The sequence below is a fragment of the Dermochelys coriacea genome, chromosome 5, assembly GCF_009764565.3.
Source record: "Dermochelys coriacea isolate rDerCor1 chromosome 5, rDerCor1.pri.v4, whole genome shotgun sequence".
NCBI classification, from domain to species: Eukaryota; Metazoa; Chordata; order Testudines; family Dermochelyidae; genus Dermochelys; species Dermochelys coriacea.
In genome coordinates, this window is record NC_050072.1 from 121,012,638 (window position 1) to 121,026,498 (window position 13,861).

The 13,861-nt window shown below is 40.2% G+C and overlaps 1 protein-coding gene across 3 annotated transcripts in view; it reads left to right on the forward strand.

The window, feature by feature from the left end:
• Positions 1-13,861, forward strand: part of LPAR1 (lysophosphatidic acid receptor 1) — a 101,360-nt gene that overhangs the window by 41,441 nt on the left and 46,058 nt on the right. For all 3 annotated transcript variants that reach the window (XM_038403476.2, XM_038403477.1, XM_038403478.2), the window contains exon 3: positions 9,158-9,905. In XM_038403476.2, coding sequence (XP_038259404.1) covers positions 9,158-9,905 — 748 coding nt within the window. The remainder of the gene's footprint in view (positions 1-9,157; positions 9,906-13,861) is intronic.

Below are 13,861 nucleotides of genomic sequence, written 5' to 3' on the forward strand. Positions count from 1 at the left end.
TAAAAAAATCACTCTCCTTAACTGAAGTAGTGTAGAGACACAAAGTAACCAACACTTGACAAACATGATTCTTCATCTTTAGAGTCTTGGACTGATTTTTTTTAAAGTGTGACTTCCTCCTACTCCTTTTTCCTCCTTCCTTTCAGCCAATCTTTCCCCCTCATCTTCATCAAGGCAAAAATGCTACACAGAGAGATACGTTGTATGAGCCTCATAGTGTAGTAGGTTAAAAGCTTTACTGAGTGGCCAGCAGGAATCTTGAGGAAGCATTTCAGGATGCCTGGAAGGCTGTATATTGTTTGCAAGGGGAAACGATAACTAATGATGTTCTAGACAGGATAATTTACAGCATAGAGTGATTAGAAGGTTGCCTTTAAAGATGAGGTGGCAGATAAGGGAGAGATTATTATATTTTTTCCCACAGTGGGAAATTAGAAGCCAGAAACAGTTGATCCATCCTGTTTACACTTCACAGCTTCAAGAAGAAATTATTTGCTCTTATGAACTAAGAGCTCTTCGAGCACTTCAAACATGCTAGAAAGGTCGTCGTTCTCTTGTTGTGTTTTTGTTTACATTTTGATTTTTTATTTTGCCAGCAGAGGATTTTGCCAGCGAGAGCTACCTAGTGCTAGATGTAAATGGAGACGCACAAATAAATAGCTGGAATCGCTCTAAAAGAGAGTCCAGAAGACAGCTTTCATTGTCCTCTCCGCGCTTGCCAAACCAGTCTTCAGAAAGCAATTCTCTTTTTGAAATGGAATAAGTTTCTGTTCCCCGCTCTTCTCCACGTATTCCTGCTTCTTCATGGAGGAGACCTGGATTCCCATGTACTAATGCTGTAACTTTTTAAGTGTGGCAATGAGTAGGAGGGGAAAAGGGCAGGGAGAATGCAATGGTAGCTGATATTGGACCTGTGTATTTTCAATCCCATTTCTAGCCTCTCTCTATTGGCACTGTAGCTTTATTCTTCCATGTGCTTAATCTGAGCTCTTTTCCCTGACTCATTATACTGAATAATCCTGTAAGACATGCTGACATGCCGACCTCTTCCTTACACTCCTTACCCCCATTGTGAAGGTGAAATCCTAAGTCAAGATATCATGACCTTTAATGTAGGTGATGTGAAATGACTGTTTGCTTCAGAAAAGGGGGAAATGCACAGCATTGGGGTTTGCTTCTTCCAAACGTGGCATAGTAGAAAACTCCAGTCACTGACATGTGGCTAAATAGTGGTAGTGCCAGCAGCTTTGAAAAGGTGATTAATTGAACTCTTTAATTGCAGTACAGTCAGTGGAATTACAATGACAGTGTTGGAATAAAATGAACAACAAACATTAGAGGGGAGAAATGTTGATACATTTTTCATTCCAGTAGAAAGTGTTGCTGTAATTTAAACTAATGAGACTATCTTACTAGTGTCTCCCTAGTCTAGATTGTCATAGAATGATCTGGGTTCTTCTGCCTCCACAGCGGCTATTCCTGATAGGCTGTTGAACTGTAGCTCTCAGCGACCCCGCTGAAGTCTGTGTTGATAATAGACTTAGTTTTAATGCTCATAACTATTGACTCCTGAGGACAGTCTTAATATAGAAAAGATCAGCAAAGCTATTACTGTCCCCTCCACTTAGACAAAACAGCATTGTCTGTGGTTTGGGGTTGGCACCCAATTGCAGGACTAAGCAGAGTGAAGTATGTAGCATTTTTCCCCCTCAAGGTGAGTAAACAGATTAAAGTCATTACCAAAACAGATGTCTGGTAGTGCTGAGTACTTTGAGTGAGAGAGCAAATCAGCTGTGGTCAGACAGGCCAGGAAATGAATAACTAGTGATAAACATGAATTCACCCAATTACAAGCATTTCATAAGGGGAAACTTAAATACTGTGTGGCTTTCTCATTGCACCAAATGAAATGGTCAGTGTTCAAAATATGTATTCATGGTTTCAGAGTAGAATAGCATTGTGTCTTATGGATTTCTGGTTGTTCGGGCTTGAATGTGTCACTGATAGAGAGCCCATTGTTGCAAGTGTCCCAAAAAGAGGGGTTCTGTTATGTACATCTTCATATATTCTGTTTAGACGTGTTTCATGGAAGAGTCCATCAAAGCAAAGTAAACTGAGAGACTGATCAATGCTGTCTGTGTACTCAAAGGTCCAGTATATTGCCAGGAAAAAGTATTTCAAGAGGTAAATACTGAGTAGTCTTATTTCCATTTAAAAACTTGTTTTTCTACCCCAAGCTAAATGTCCTATACTAGTAAACATAATTCTAAATAAACATTTTCCTTACTGGCTAAGTTTTCCCACACGCTTACCTTGCTTGTACACTGCATGGAAAAGCTGGAAGGTGCATCTTATTTGGAAGTAAAGAGTGGTCCAAGCATCCTATTGTAGAGAACCAATCTTGCACCCATTGAAGCCAATAGTATTTTGATATAAATAGAATTGGACACAAAGTCTACGCGTTGCAGTTCACTATGGACTGAAAGCACTGAATGCATTTTGATAGCTTCTTTCATCTCAAAGTACATCAGTGCAGAGACTGTGTGTGTACAGCAATTAACACAATCAGACCTTGAACCTGATTGAGGCCTCTGGGAACCGGTGCAATTACACATTATTTTAATAAGAGCAGTAAACCTGCAGTTGCCAAGTGAACATCCCAACTTGCTGTGCAATGCAGTCCAATGACATCAGAGATTTTCTGGCCAAGATTTCCAAAGGTGGTAATGAGTGATTTATGGCTGCCTGGCTTGACATCTTTTAAAGGAGCCTGATCATTTTAGGTTGGGTGCTCAGCATTATCTGAAAATGGTGAGCTGGCACCTCTTTCATGATGCTTTCTTGGTTCAGAATATAGGTTTTTTTCATTACAGTCAGTCAGTCTCTGGCTGTTTATGGTTGCTGAAGTGCATTTGGTCCACATTTTCAAGGCTGGCTGGTGCATTGAGGTGTACCTTCATTTGCAGAATCTGAGATGCAAGCTGGGCGTGGACTGGACTAGAAATTTCAGTAGATACTAACTCAGATGCCTAATGCAATACTTTAAATGTTACCATTGTTAACTATTTCTCTGCTTATCGAAACATGTAAAGATAAAGGACCGTATTATGAAGACCTGCACAATCTACTGAGTGACAGTGGTATTATAGCACAAGCGTGGTCTTGGAAGAGTACCACACCTGCCCTGTCTCACTCCTCAAAGTGGAGTCAAAGCCCAGGATATCTCAACCACCTCCAAGGAGGCAACAAGCTCCCATCGACTTCCCTTATGCTTCTTAGGGAGGTGGAGTACACAAATTGATGGGAGAGTGCTCTCCCATTGATTTAGCGTGTCTTCACTAGACCTGCTAAATCGACACTTGCTGCATCGATTGCAGTGCCGATCTACCGGTACGTGTGGGCATGCCCTTAGAGAGGAGCAGTATGGTTATTAGCGCTGCCTATTCATGCATGTGAGCATTGCTTGTTCATTGCTGCCCCATTATATGGCAGGTTACCTATAAAACCAAGGAAGGTGTTGACTTTCCTTCAGTGCATCTCTTGATGCCTACAGTTCTTTTGTGTTTTTGTGGTGGTCTTAGCAGTCATGGGCTGCGGACGTTCTGGGCATGATTCTCATGCAGATTTAGAGCACAAACTAAAATGACTGTGCAAAATGTATGTAAAGTGCTACCAGATAATGTTTTACACTCCATATTGTAAGATGTAAATAGCTACACATGATGTGAGGCAGTGGAGAATCAGGCTCTCTGTTCCCAAGTTCCCTCTTTTGTGGACTTCACAGCAAGGCATTTACTTTCTTCTAAATGTAAGAACTTGAAAATAAGGGTTAATATCTTTACTCAAACATAGATTTTGATGAATACATTTGTGTGTAAAAAATATATATATTTGTTACACTTGGTTTTTGTATCTCCTTTTTATCTTGCACGCTGCAGCCATGTCATTTTAGTCTATGCTCTAACTCTACGTTTACCACTAACCAGACCCTTTTCAACTTGCAATGTTACTTTTCTGAAATATGGTTTTGTAATTATGGGATGGGTGGGGAATTATTCATATGCTGACTAACCTCTTACCCTTTATTCTGGGCCCCTGGCTGGGACTGCTGATTTGTCTCAAGTCTAGCCTTCTGGGTACATTAGTAGATTTAAAGTCATGTAGTTAAATTCAAAGCAGCAGTGCTTTTTTCCTGACAACTCCTGTAGTAAATACTCTATGTGAATCCAAGTCTCTCTCAGTACAGAATCCCACATCCTTCCTGACTCTAAATTTCTGTTGAAGAAACTGTCTTCTGGATCTCTCTGAGTGCACTCAGATTACCTCTTCTCTCCGGGATCTTTGTTAAGTAGGAAGCAAGGTAGTCAAGATCTCATCTTGCAAAAGCAATCAGTCTGCTCTGAGTTTCATTGGCTTTGGGAAGGCTGTATACAAGCTGAATCCCTTTGCAAAATTTCAGGCATTGAGTTTTATTTGATGTTTATTATAAGCATGATTTTGATCCCTCCCTCAACATTTTAAAAAACCCCAAAAGCCTTCATCCCTTCTGTATGTTTTCTAACAACATAAGAAAAATGTGGCAGAATTTTTAATTTTAATTATAGATGAGATTTTTGCTTTTTTGATAAAAACTTATTGGGGGGATTTTAAAACTTATTTTTATTATTCTTTCAGTTTTTAAAATGTCAGGTACTATTGAAAAAACATTTGGAAATTCCAGGATGAGCCATTTTCCAGGTCCGAAGATTACACAGCGATAAATAAAAAATAACGCACTTGAGTGTTCTTTTTTAGGTAGGCTGGGTAGCTAATTTTAGAGCTGTTCACTAATGAGCTTTGAAAACTGTCAGGTCCCAGCAGGGTTTATATACCATGACCATTAACCCTTCAGACCCTCCCAGTGCTAACGTATGCTCCATTTAGAAAATATCAGTCAATTGCTAGTGGTCTGAAAACTAGTAAGTATTTGTTTTTCACCCTGAAAATCAGGTTATTCCCAGTTTTGCTGCAGTGAATTCCCAGAGCTCTTCTATCGAGTTCCTGCTTCAGCTAGCCAGCACCTCCCTCTCACTCACATTCTCTACCATAAGAGAAAAGGTGGTGATGGAATCTTCACCAACCTCAGATATCCTTGTCCTCTTGACTCACTGGCTCCTCTTTGCTAGCCCCTGAGCTGTTCCCGTGCCATTCCCCAGAGAGATGGAGTGGATGCTGTTGCAATTCTCTTAATACCAGGTTTTTCATGCACCTGGCAGAGGAGGGAGAGTAGCTGAGGCAGGATGTTTGTTCCCCACCCAACTATATCCTGCAGGGTGGTTACAAGACAATATCCATGATTTGGCCCTAGTGTGGTTTTTAAAAAAGGGGAGTTATGAGCCTAAAGGAAAAAAAAAGATAGGAAATAGCCATCTTTGAGCCTTTTGCAAAGTTGCCTTTCCTGCAAGAGTGAAGATTGGGCATTGATTAGAGGGGCAGAGTGAATTTTATTCATTAAATCTGAGTGCTGAATCTCCTGGCCCTGTCTTGCTTTGGTTAGAACTATTTCTAATAAAGTTTTAATAAATACGATTTTACAAATGTGACCATCTCTTAACAAACTTTTATTTTATTTTGTTGGGAGGAATTGGCTCTTTGAGAGGTAAGTTCAGCCTGATGTGATTAACCAGGTACTCTGAGTCTGGCTTCCTTCTCTTCTGCCTTTCATTTGTCTCATCTATGCTTCACAATAGACTTATTTCCTGAACATTATAAAGATGTATTTAAGATGAACATTTGCAATTCAGTTTAAATCAACTTCTGCAAAAATCATCTATTACATGGATAAGGTAAAGTTTAGGATCTTGAACATCTGTTTTTAACTGGGCTATGAAATGCTGAGAGTGAAACTTCAGGAAATTAAAATAAAATATAAACTTCCCTGCCTCTTTCCTGAAGGGGCAGGAGCTGGGGACAGTCCTGTCTGTTTGCTTATGCCATTATGTTAGGTTAACGCTTTGGATGTCCAAAGACATCCCCTATTCTTTTATTGCTTGGCCATAAGCTGTCGTGTAGAACCATTCAGTATATAAATGCATTTTCTTGGAATCTCAGCATCAGTAGTTGGGTGGTTAACTCTTCTATAAAGATGTGTGCTGGAATTAGGAGAGCTGATCAGCTGCAAGCTCCCCTGTTTGAATTATGTCAGCAAACCACACCTGATTACTATCCCAGATATGCCTCTTGAGGTCTCTTAAAATTCCAGTAGTGACCATGAATCAATTGTCCTTTTCCTTCTCAAGAGCAAACACCTGCATGTCTGAAATGTAGAAATGCCTTTCTTTCCCTTGGGAATAGAGATGACTCTTACCAGCAGTTACAGACTTTAGACTAACATCCACTGAAAAGCAAACCTCTTTCTTTTTGAAACTCCTCGAAAGAGCAGTTTGTAGAGCACTGTGCCCCACTGTCTTCAGTATTATTAGACTCTACAGTCAGGTACTTTTTAGGATACTCAAGTTCTATAGCATTCCTGAATTTAACCAATTATAGTTTAAGCATACCCTATATTCATATATGCATTGTTTGCATATATATTTCCTGCTGGCTTGGTGATTCAGTTTTTATACATAATTGAGATACATTACACTTAACATTGCTACCTGTAATGCATTGATTTTATCATAGCTTGCTTATGGGTGTATGGCGTGGTGGGGGTTCTGACAGGAAGGGGCCAATGCTATATACTCAACTGTTATATGAATTGCATTTTTTAAGCTAACTCTATTTTGCAGAACAACTACAAAAATGTACTCCTCAAAGCTATATTTGCAAGGATAAACTGGCTTCCCTAATCAGTTGCGGAGAGGCAACACTGAAGCTAGACCATAAATATGGGTATTGACCATCTGAAAAAGAAATTCCAGCAACTAAACTTAGTGCATGAATGTAACAGAGAACATCCATTGATAGATTTATGACCAGAAGGCACCATTAGATCATCTAGTCGGACCTCCAGCCTAACACAGGCCAGAGAACTTCATCCAATTTACTCCTGTAAAATTTGCAAAAAGTCTGGTTTTCAGATAATCAGATTCTGGCAAAGCTTTTTATAATGTTCACTAATTAAATCCTATACGACTTCCCCTCTCTCCCAAGGGTTTTTATACTTGACCTATTATTCTCTCTCAATCTTTAAACAAAGAATTTAAAGCCATATGTGTTATGTCCTTAAGTCTGTCCTACTGAAGGTATCCACTGTACATGAGTTGCCCTATTCAATTGAGGGGTTCTGTAAGAGATTTTAATTGATAAATAATTAGGACTTAAAGGCCAAACGTCTAGGAAAGAGCTTTATTTGAAGAGTTATAAAAGTTAAGCTCAGCCTGCTAAGCAGTGTTTAGGTTGGAGGGTAAAATTATTGTAACTAAAAGGACATTTTTATTCCTTAACTTAAGTTTTACTTAAGTTTTAGCTGCTCTGCAACACGTTTTGTGTATACATGGAAAATTTTGCCATGTTGGTTTACAGGAATTGCCCTAATAGTGTTGACTTTCACAAATGACAATTAGTGCAAATAACTTTTAATAATTCCAAAGAAATCTTTCTGGGGCTGTTTTTACTCAGCTCCACCCCCCAATTCTGTTTCCCAGTTGTGTGCATACTTAGTTCTAACGGATTAGTAATACTAAAAGTACAGCTTTATACATAGTGAGTAGAGCTGGCTGAAAAATTCTGAATTATTTTGAGGAGGATAAACAATTTTGTCACTAAATTTTTTATTATTATTATTTTATTTTGACCAGTTCTAATAGTGGGTCTTGTTCTCCACTCCATGATTCCCACCCATTCTTACACAGGTGAAATTCCAGTGCAGTCAGTTGAGTTCCACAGGCATAAAACTAGTGTAACAGAGCAGAGAGTCAGACACCGTGAATAAATATAAGATTTTTTAAAACCATCTTTAAGTTGTGCTACATAGTGCAGCAACAATAATATAAAAATAAGTGCATGTACCCTGGAGTTCGCCTTTTGGGAATTCCATCCTGCGTAATGATTTGGGAAGAAAATAATTTAGTTAATGAGAGAGTGCCCTTTTTTATGCGTTAAGAAATGTTTTAAGATACTGGTAGGGTATAGGGTTGATTTTGTTGAGCCCATATAAGCATTCAAAAGGCAATTTTGAAAGGAGAATGAATAGATAAAAACCATTCATCTCTAAATTGGTTCCTGATACAGCTGTAATGTCAGGAAATCAAGAAATAAAGCTTGATGCTGTTAATATTAGTATGGCTAAAACTTTCTGAATATTCCCTGTCTCCTTCACCTCACCCCAAACTAAAAAAAAAAAAGGCCATTTTGGGTGATACTTCGATTTTAAGGCACAGACCTGAGCAAGGAGTGGTGCTTAAGCTATTTAATCCCAGGTGTTGAGGGACTTGATTAGACTAAAATTGAGGGAGGGAAAATAGTGAAAATAACAGGCCTGTTGCTTTTGTTTGTGGTATTTTTATTTATTTCTTGGGCAGTGTACTGAGTACTACAAAGGATATGGAGTAGACAAGCCCTTGCACCAAGACATTTACAATTAGAGATCAGCTATTAAAGTAAGCTCATGCATTCCATGCTGAAGAGAACAGAAGGAGTGGTAGGGGAATGCCTTTATTGAATGTCACTTTTGGAAAACTTGAATGATGAGCTTGTTGAGATGCATGCTAAAAAGGAGGTGCCCTGAAAGAAGAGGAAGGGTAATAGTTACCTAAGGCAGTCTAGTCTATTTTTATGTATCAGTAACATACTTAATGGTTCTTTTAATACTGTTTAAAGCTCTCTCATTACATATCATGGGCAGCATTGTCTGTATTAAACTTGATTTATTTTTTAGAAGGACTGTATGTATAGCAGGCTGTCAGAATTGCTAGGCAGCTTACAGCTACCACAGAAAAAATTCTACCTCCAAAGACTGATATAAGCACCTTTGGTTCCCTGTAGTCTGAATGCCAGTTCTAGCATTGTAACAACAATTGTATTGTCATCTTGGATATGAATTTAAATACATTGTCTGCAGAATTATTCATGTTTCCTTGCTTCAGCATGTGCCTTACTTGCAGAGACAAGTTTGCAGTCACTGGAATGCTGCTTTCAGTTCTGATGTCTGTTTTCTCTTTTTTTTTTTTTTCAGTCCACAGTCATGAGTGAACCCCAGTGCTACTACAATGAAAACATTGCCTTCTTTTATAACCGGAGTGGAAAATACTTAGCCACTGAATGGAACACTGTCAGCAAGCTTGTGATGGGACTGGGTATTACCGTCTGTATCTTCATAATGCTGGCCAATCTCTTGGTTATGGTGGCTATTTATGTCAACCGCCGCTTCCACTTTCCTATTTATTACTTAATGGCCAATTTAGCTGCTGCGGACTTCTTTGCAGGGCTGGCCTACTTTTACCTAATGTTTAACACGGGACCCAACACTAGAAGATTGACTGTAAGCACCTGGCTTCTTCGCCAGGGTCTCATCGACACTAGCCTGACAGCCTCTGTAGCCAATTTGCTGGCCATTGCTATTGAGAGGCACATTACGGTCTTCCGAATGCAGCTGCATACTCGGATGAGCAACCGACGAGTGGTGGTAGTAATTGTTGTCATCTGGACTATGGCCATTGTCATGGGTGCCATACCAAGTGTCGGCTGGAACTGTATCTGTGATATCACCCATTGCTCCAATATGGCGCCACTCTATAGTGACTCTTACTTGGTCTTCTGGGCTGTTTTCAACCTGGTCACTTTTTTGGTCATGGTGGTCCTATATGCTCATATCTTTGGGTATGTCCGCCAAAGGACTATGAGAATGTCCAGACACAGTTCTGGGCCCCGCAGAAATCGGGACACCATGATGAGTCTCCTGAAGACCGTGGTCATTGTGCTTGGTGAGTGTCTACTTCAGCAAAAATGTTCCTCTCTGTTTCCCATAGCGTAAGTTAATAAAACATTTCATTAGTGCTAGAGGAGAACTGGAACGTGCATGCTCAAGAGTCCCATTGGCACATCATAAATTTGTGGGGGATGGGAAAGGAAGTGATGAGCGAGCGAACACCAAGTGTTCATACCACTCTTGCAATTATCATATTTATGGCAGTGATATCTGAATCTCAATCATTCTATAATTCCACATCTGTCCTGGTAATATAACTTTTTTTTAGGGAACACTTCAGGGAGTGATGGAAAACAGGACATGGATTATAATGCTGATATGCAAAAGGCAGTAACAGCCCCTTCCCCAGGGGGAGCTTCACTTACATTTCCTGGTCCATTATAAACCTCCCCAATGCAGACACGTACCCTCTTTCATAGAAACTTTATCCCCCAAGAGTCTTTCTTGTGCTAGGCCTGTGTATTTGGCAGAGCTAAGCAGCTGCAGCACGGAAGTGGCACAGAGGTAGCTGCTACTTGCTGCATGCTTTTCATCTCCCAGGTAAGCACCCGTTGTGTTTGCCCTCTCTTGTTGCTCAAGAAGTGGCACACTCTCACAGGTGTCTGTTGCCATATTTGGAGATAGTCCAGGTAACACATGCTTGACTTGCTTCTGTGGCACAAAACCGTTCCCTCTGTTCAGTGACTGATGTTGTCAAAAACTATTAAATCTCACCAAGTGAAGTGAAAGTATGTCCCGCTAGGTTCAGATCTCTATTATATAATGTTCAAATGCATGGACATCTTTGTTATATTATTAGTTACATTAACATGAATTGGTGGAAGTTTATATTTAACTGCCTGCTGACTAATCTTGGAGCAAGAGGCAAGGATCTGTGCTTTAGTTTCATTAATACAAGCAGGTAAGTGTTGGTGTGCTGACTTAGCTCAGACTTTGGTAGAGGAGCAAATGTCTGTGTGCCATAGCAAGAACAAGCTGGAAATTTACCAACAATTCATGTTATTGTATTGTCTCTTTACTTGCATCATTATCATGTTTTGCTTTTCTCTCTAGAGTAGAAAAATTGTTTTGAGGTGGGTAAGATAAAATGGGTACACTTTTCCCTTGATTCATGGACTGCACTGCTCCACTCAGCACTGTTTTTAAACCCAACCCATCCTACCTCCCTTTCGCCAAATTCAGGCAGGCAGATGAGGTTCAGAAGAAAGCTTCAGCTCTGAGCGTATCTTCCGAAAGCAAATCTATGTTCTCCCTTTTGGATGAACTGCCACTCTTTCCAACTGTGTAGCAGTAAAGTACTTCCTGTCACGTAGCTGGCTGGTTAAATCCCGTAAACCAGGCAAATAGTAAGCATTTCTATCAGTGCTTTGAAATAGTAAAAAATTACCGAGTAAATCTCATGTGATAGTTAATGCCAGTTATCCTTGGGACTAAGATTGTCTGCGCTGGTAAAAGTCGGGGGAAATCTCTCTTCACTCTTCTCCTTTCTCCTCGCAGTTCAACCAGAAGTTTATGCTGAAGAGTTGGGTATCAGATTCAGCCTTTCCTTAATAGTAAGGCTGAACTGAGAACTTAAACTGAGACATCTTCTCTCCTGGGGCATTGCTGAAAACAGTAGGAAGAACTCAGAAGGTTAATTAGCATAAATCACACTAATTTAATGTCACTGCTAATATCTTTAAATAACAACCACCATGGCTCCTTGGTATGTTATTCTGAATAATAATTGTTAGCACGTGCAGATTGCTACATAATTTTAACAGGCTCATTGCACTTGACATTACTGATTCCGTAATAGTGCTGACATCCATTCAGTGATGCTCATGTTCTCTATATGCACTAAATCTTAGGCCATGTCTACACTCGCAAGCTTACAGTGGCACAGCTGCACCAATACAGCTGTGCCACTGTAAGAGCGCTTGTGTGCCTGCAGTATGCTGACAAGAGAGTTCTCCCGTTGGCATAATAAAAGCAGGCCCAACAAGCAATGGTAACTATGTCGGTGACAGATGCTCACGTGAGCGCTTATGCCAGCAAAACTTGTGTTGCTCAGGGGAGTGTTTTTTTCACACCCTTGAAAGTTTTGCTGACATAAGTGCTAGTGTAGACTTGGCTGTAGTCCCATAAAACACTTCTTGAGAAGTCTTATAAAATTGCTTTCCTTAAAAAACAAGAATGAATGCGGTTCCCAGGTTCCAGCACTTTACTGTGTGTGTTTTACTGTGTGGCCAACTCTTCTATGAAATGTGTATCCTGTGCGTAACAGGATATTAAGTATAGGGCACTTGAAGTAGCTTTTAGAAACAGATTAGATGCTTACATGAAAAATAAAAGCTGTAGTTACACTTGCTAGGACAATCTACAAGGGCTGTGAATCCTCATAATCCAGGGTATTGGGCTGACTGCTAGCTGGGGTCAGGAAGGAACTCACTGAACCACTCTACTGGGTGTATTATTGCCATTAGCTATATGTTTAGAAGGCTTCTTCTGGAGTATTGACGTTGGTGGCTGTGGGGACCAAGGGACTGAAGTAGGTAGACGACCAGTCTGTTCCAGTAATTTTCCTTATCTGTAGAAGCCAATTAAAAGTCAACATTCAGCAACCATAGCCACACAGTTAGTATAGCTATCGCCTTTGTGGCTGTGGTTTGCAAATGCTGATTTCATAGTGATGACCACTGTAAGGATTACCGAAAAAAGTAAAAAATTAGTATTTGAGGCCAACATATTCAAACTTGGGTCTCTAAAGTTACCATCCAGGCCCCAATTCAGCAAAGAACTTAAGTATGGGCTTAAATCCCATTGGGTCTTAAGCACATATTTAAGTGCTTTACTGAATGAGGGCCTTGAATAGGTTGCATGGTTTTTATAGCCTTTGACCACCTGTACAGTCACCGGTGCTGAACCCCTCTGAAAATCAGCGCACTTGCCTATGTATCAAACATGGACTTAGCTTTCCCACTTTGGCCTCCAGATGCATTTGGACTCTGGCCTTCAGGTTTAATTTCCTCTAATTCTCAGATGAGTTATTCCTCAGTATTAAGGACAACAGTTTGTTGGCATGGATTAATGGTGATCCATCAGCCAGTGAATATTGCCTTTCATGCAATGACTGCACAATGAATAGAGGTGGAAGTTTCTAGCTGGGCTTTCCAGTGAGACTTTCAAAGCATAGCTTTCTATATCCGCACTATATTATTCGCCAGTATGGATCTCAGTGAGAAATCAGACTGTCAGGGGGAAGGGGAGCCAGAGAAGGTGCAGGGTAACATAATCTAGACTTCTAGAGGCCTGCTTTTAGGTCTGGTTGAAAATGTTCATGGTGAGCAAAATGAGCTTGATTTCAGTTATAGCAGCTTCTAAATGTCTTTCTGTATAGCAAACTGACCGCACAAGTACACCATAGGGAAACTATGCTGGGATTGGTTTTCCCAGCCTTGGGATAAGATACATTTTCAGACCCGTGTGGAAAAGCTCTTGGAATGTTTATCTTTATTCTACTTGGCTCTTTCCAAATCAGCTTTCTCTTTCTACCTCAGTACATTACCCAGAAAGGGAGAACTTGGGCTTTCTTGGTGGTCTAGCTGTCAATGCAATGTAGTGCATTAAAGTCTGAGGCAAAGCTCAGCCCCTCTACAGAGAGAGGGGAAAGGAAATGCCTTGGTTTTATTCTCAAAAGATCTTCTCCCCTGAAATTCCCTGCAGCTGACTCAAGAATGCAGTTAGTGTGTGCTAGTCCTCTAGAACTGGAAGATTGGGTTTGCTCAGCACAGAGCTGCTTTGGTGCAATGGGGCAGGGGTAAGGTGAGAATCAGAATGAAAAATGAGTGGAGGAAAGGGGCTCTAGAGGAATCCTCAAATATAAATCAACAAACACTGCAAAGAGATATAATGTTGATCTTATTTTATAGTCCTCTGAATCCATAAATATCCATCCCATAAGCCAGTCAA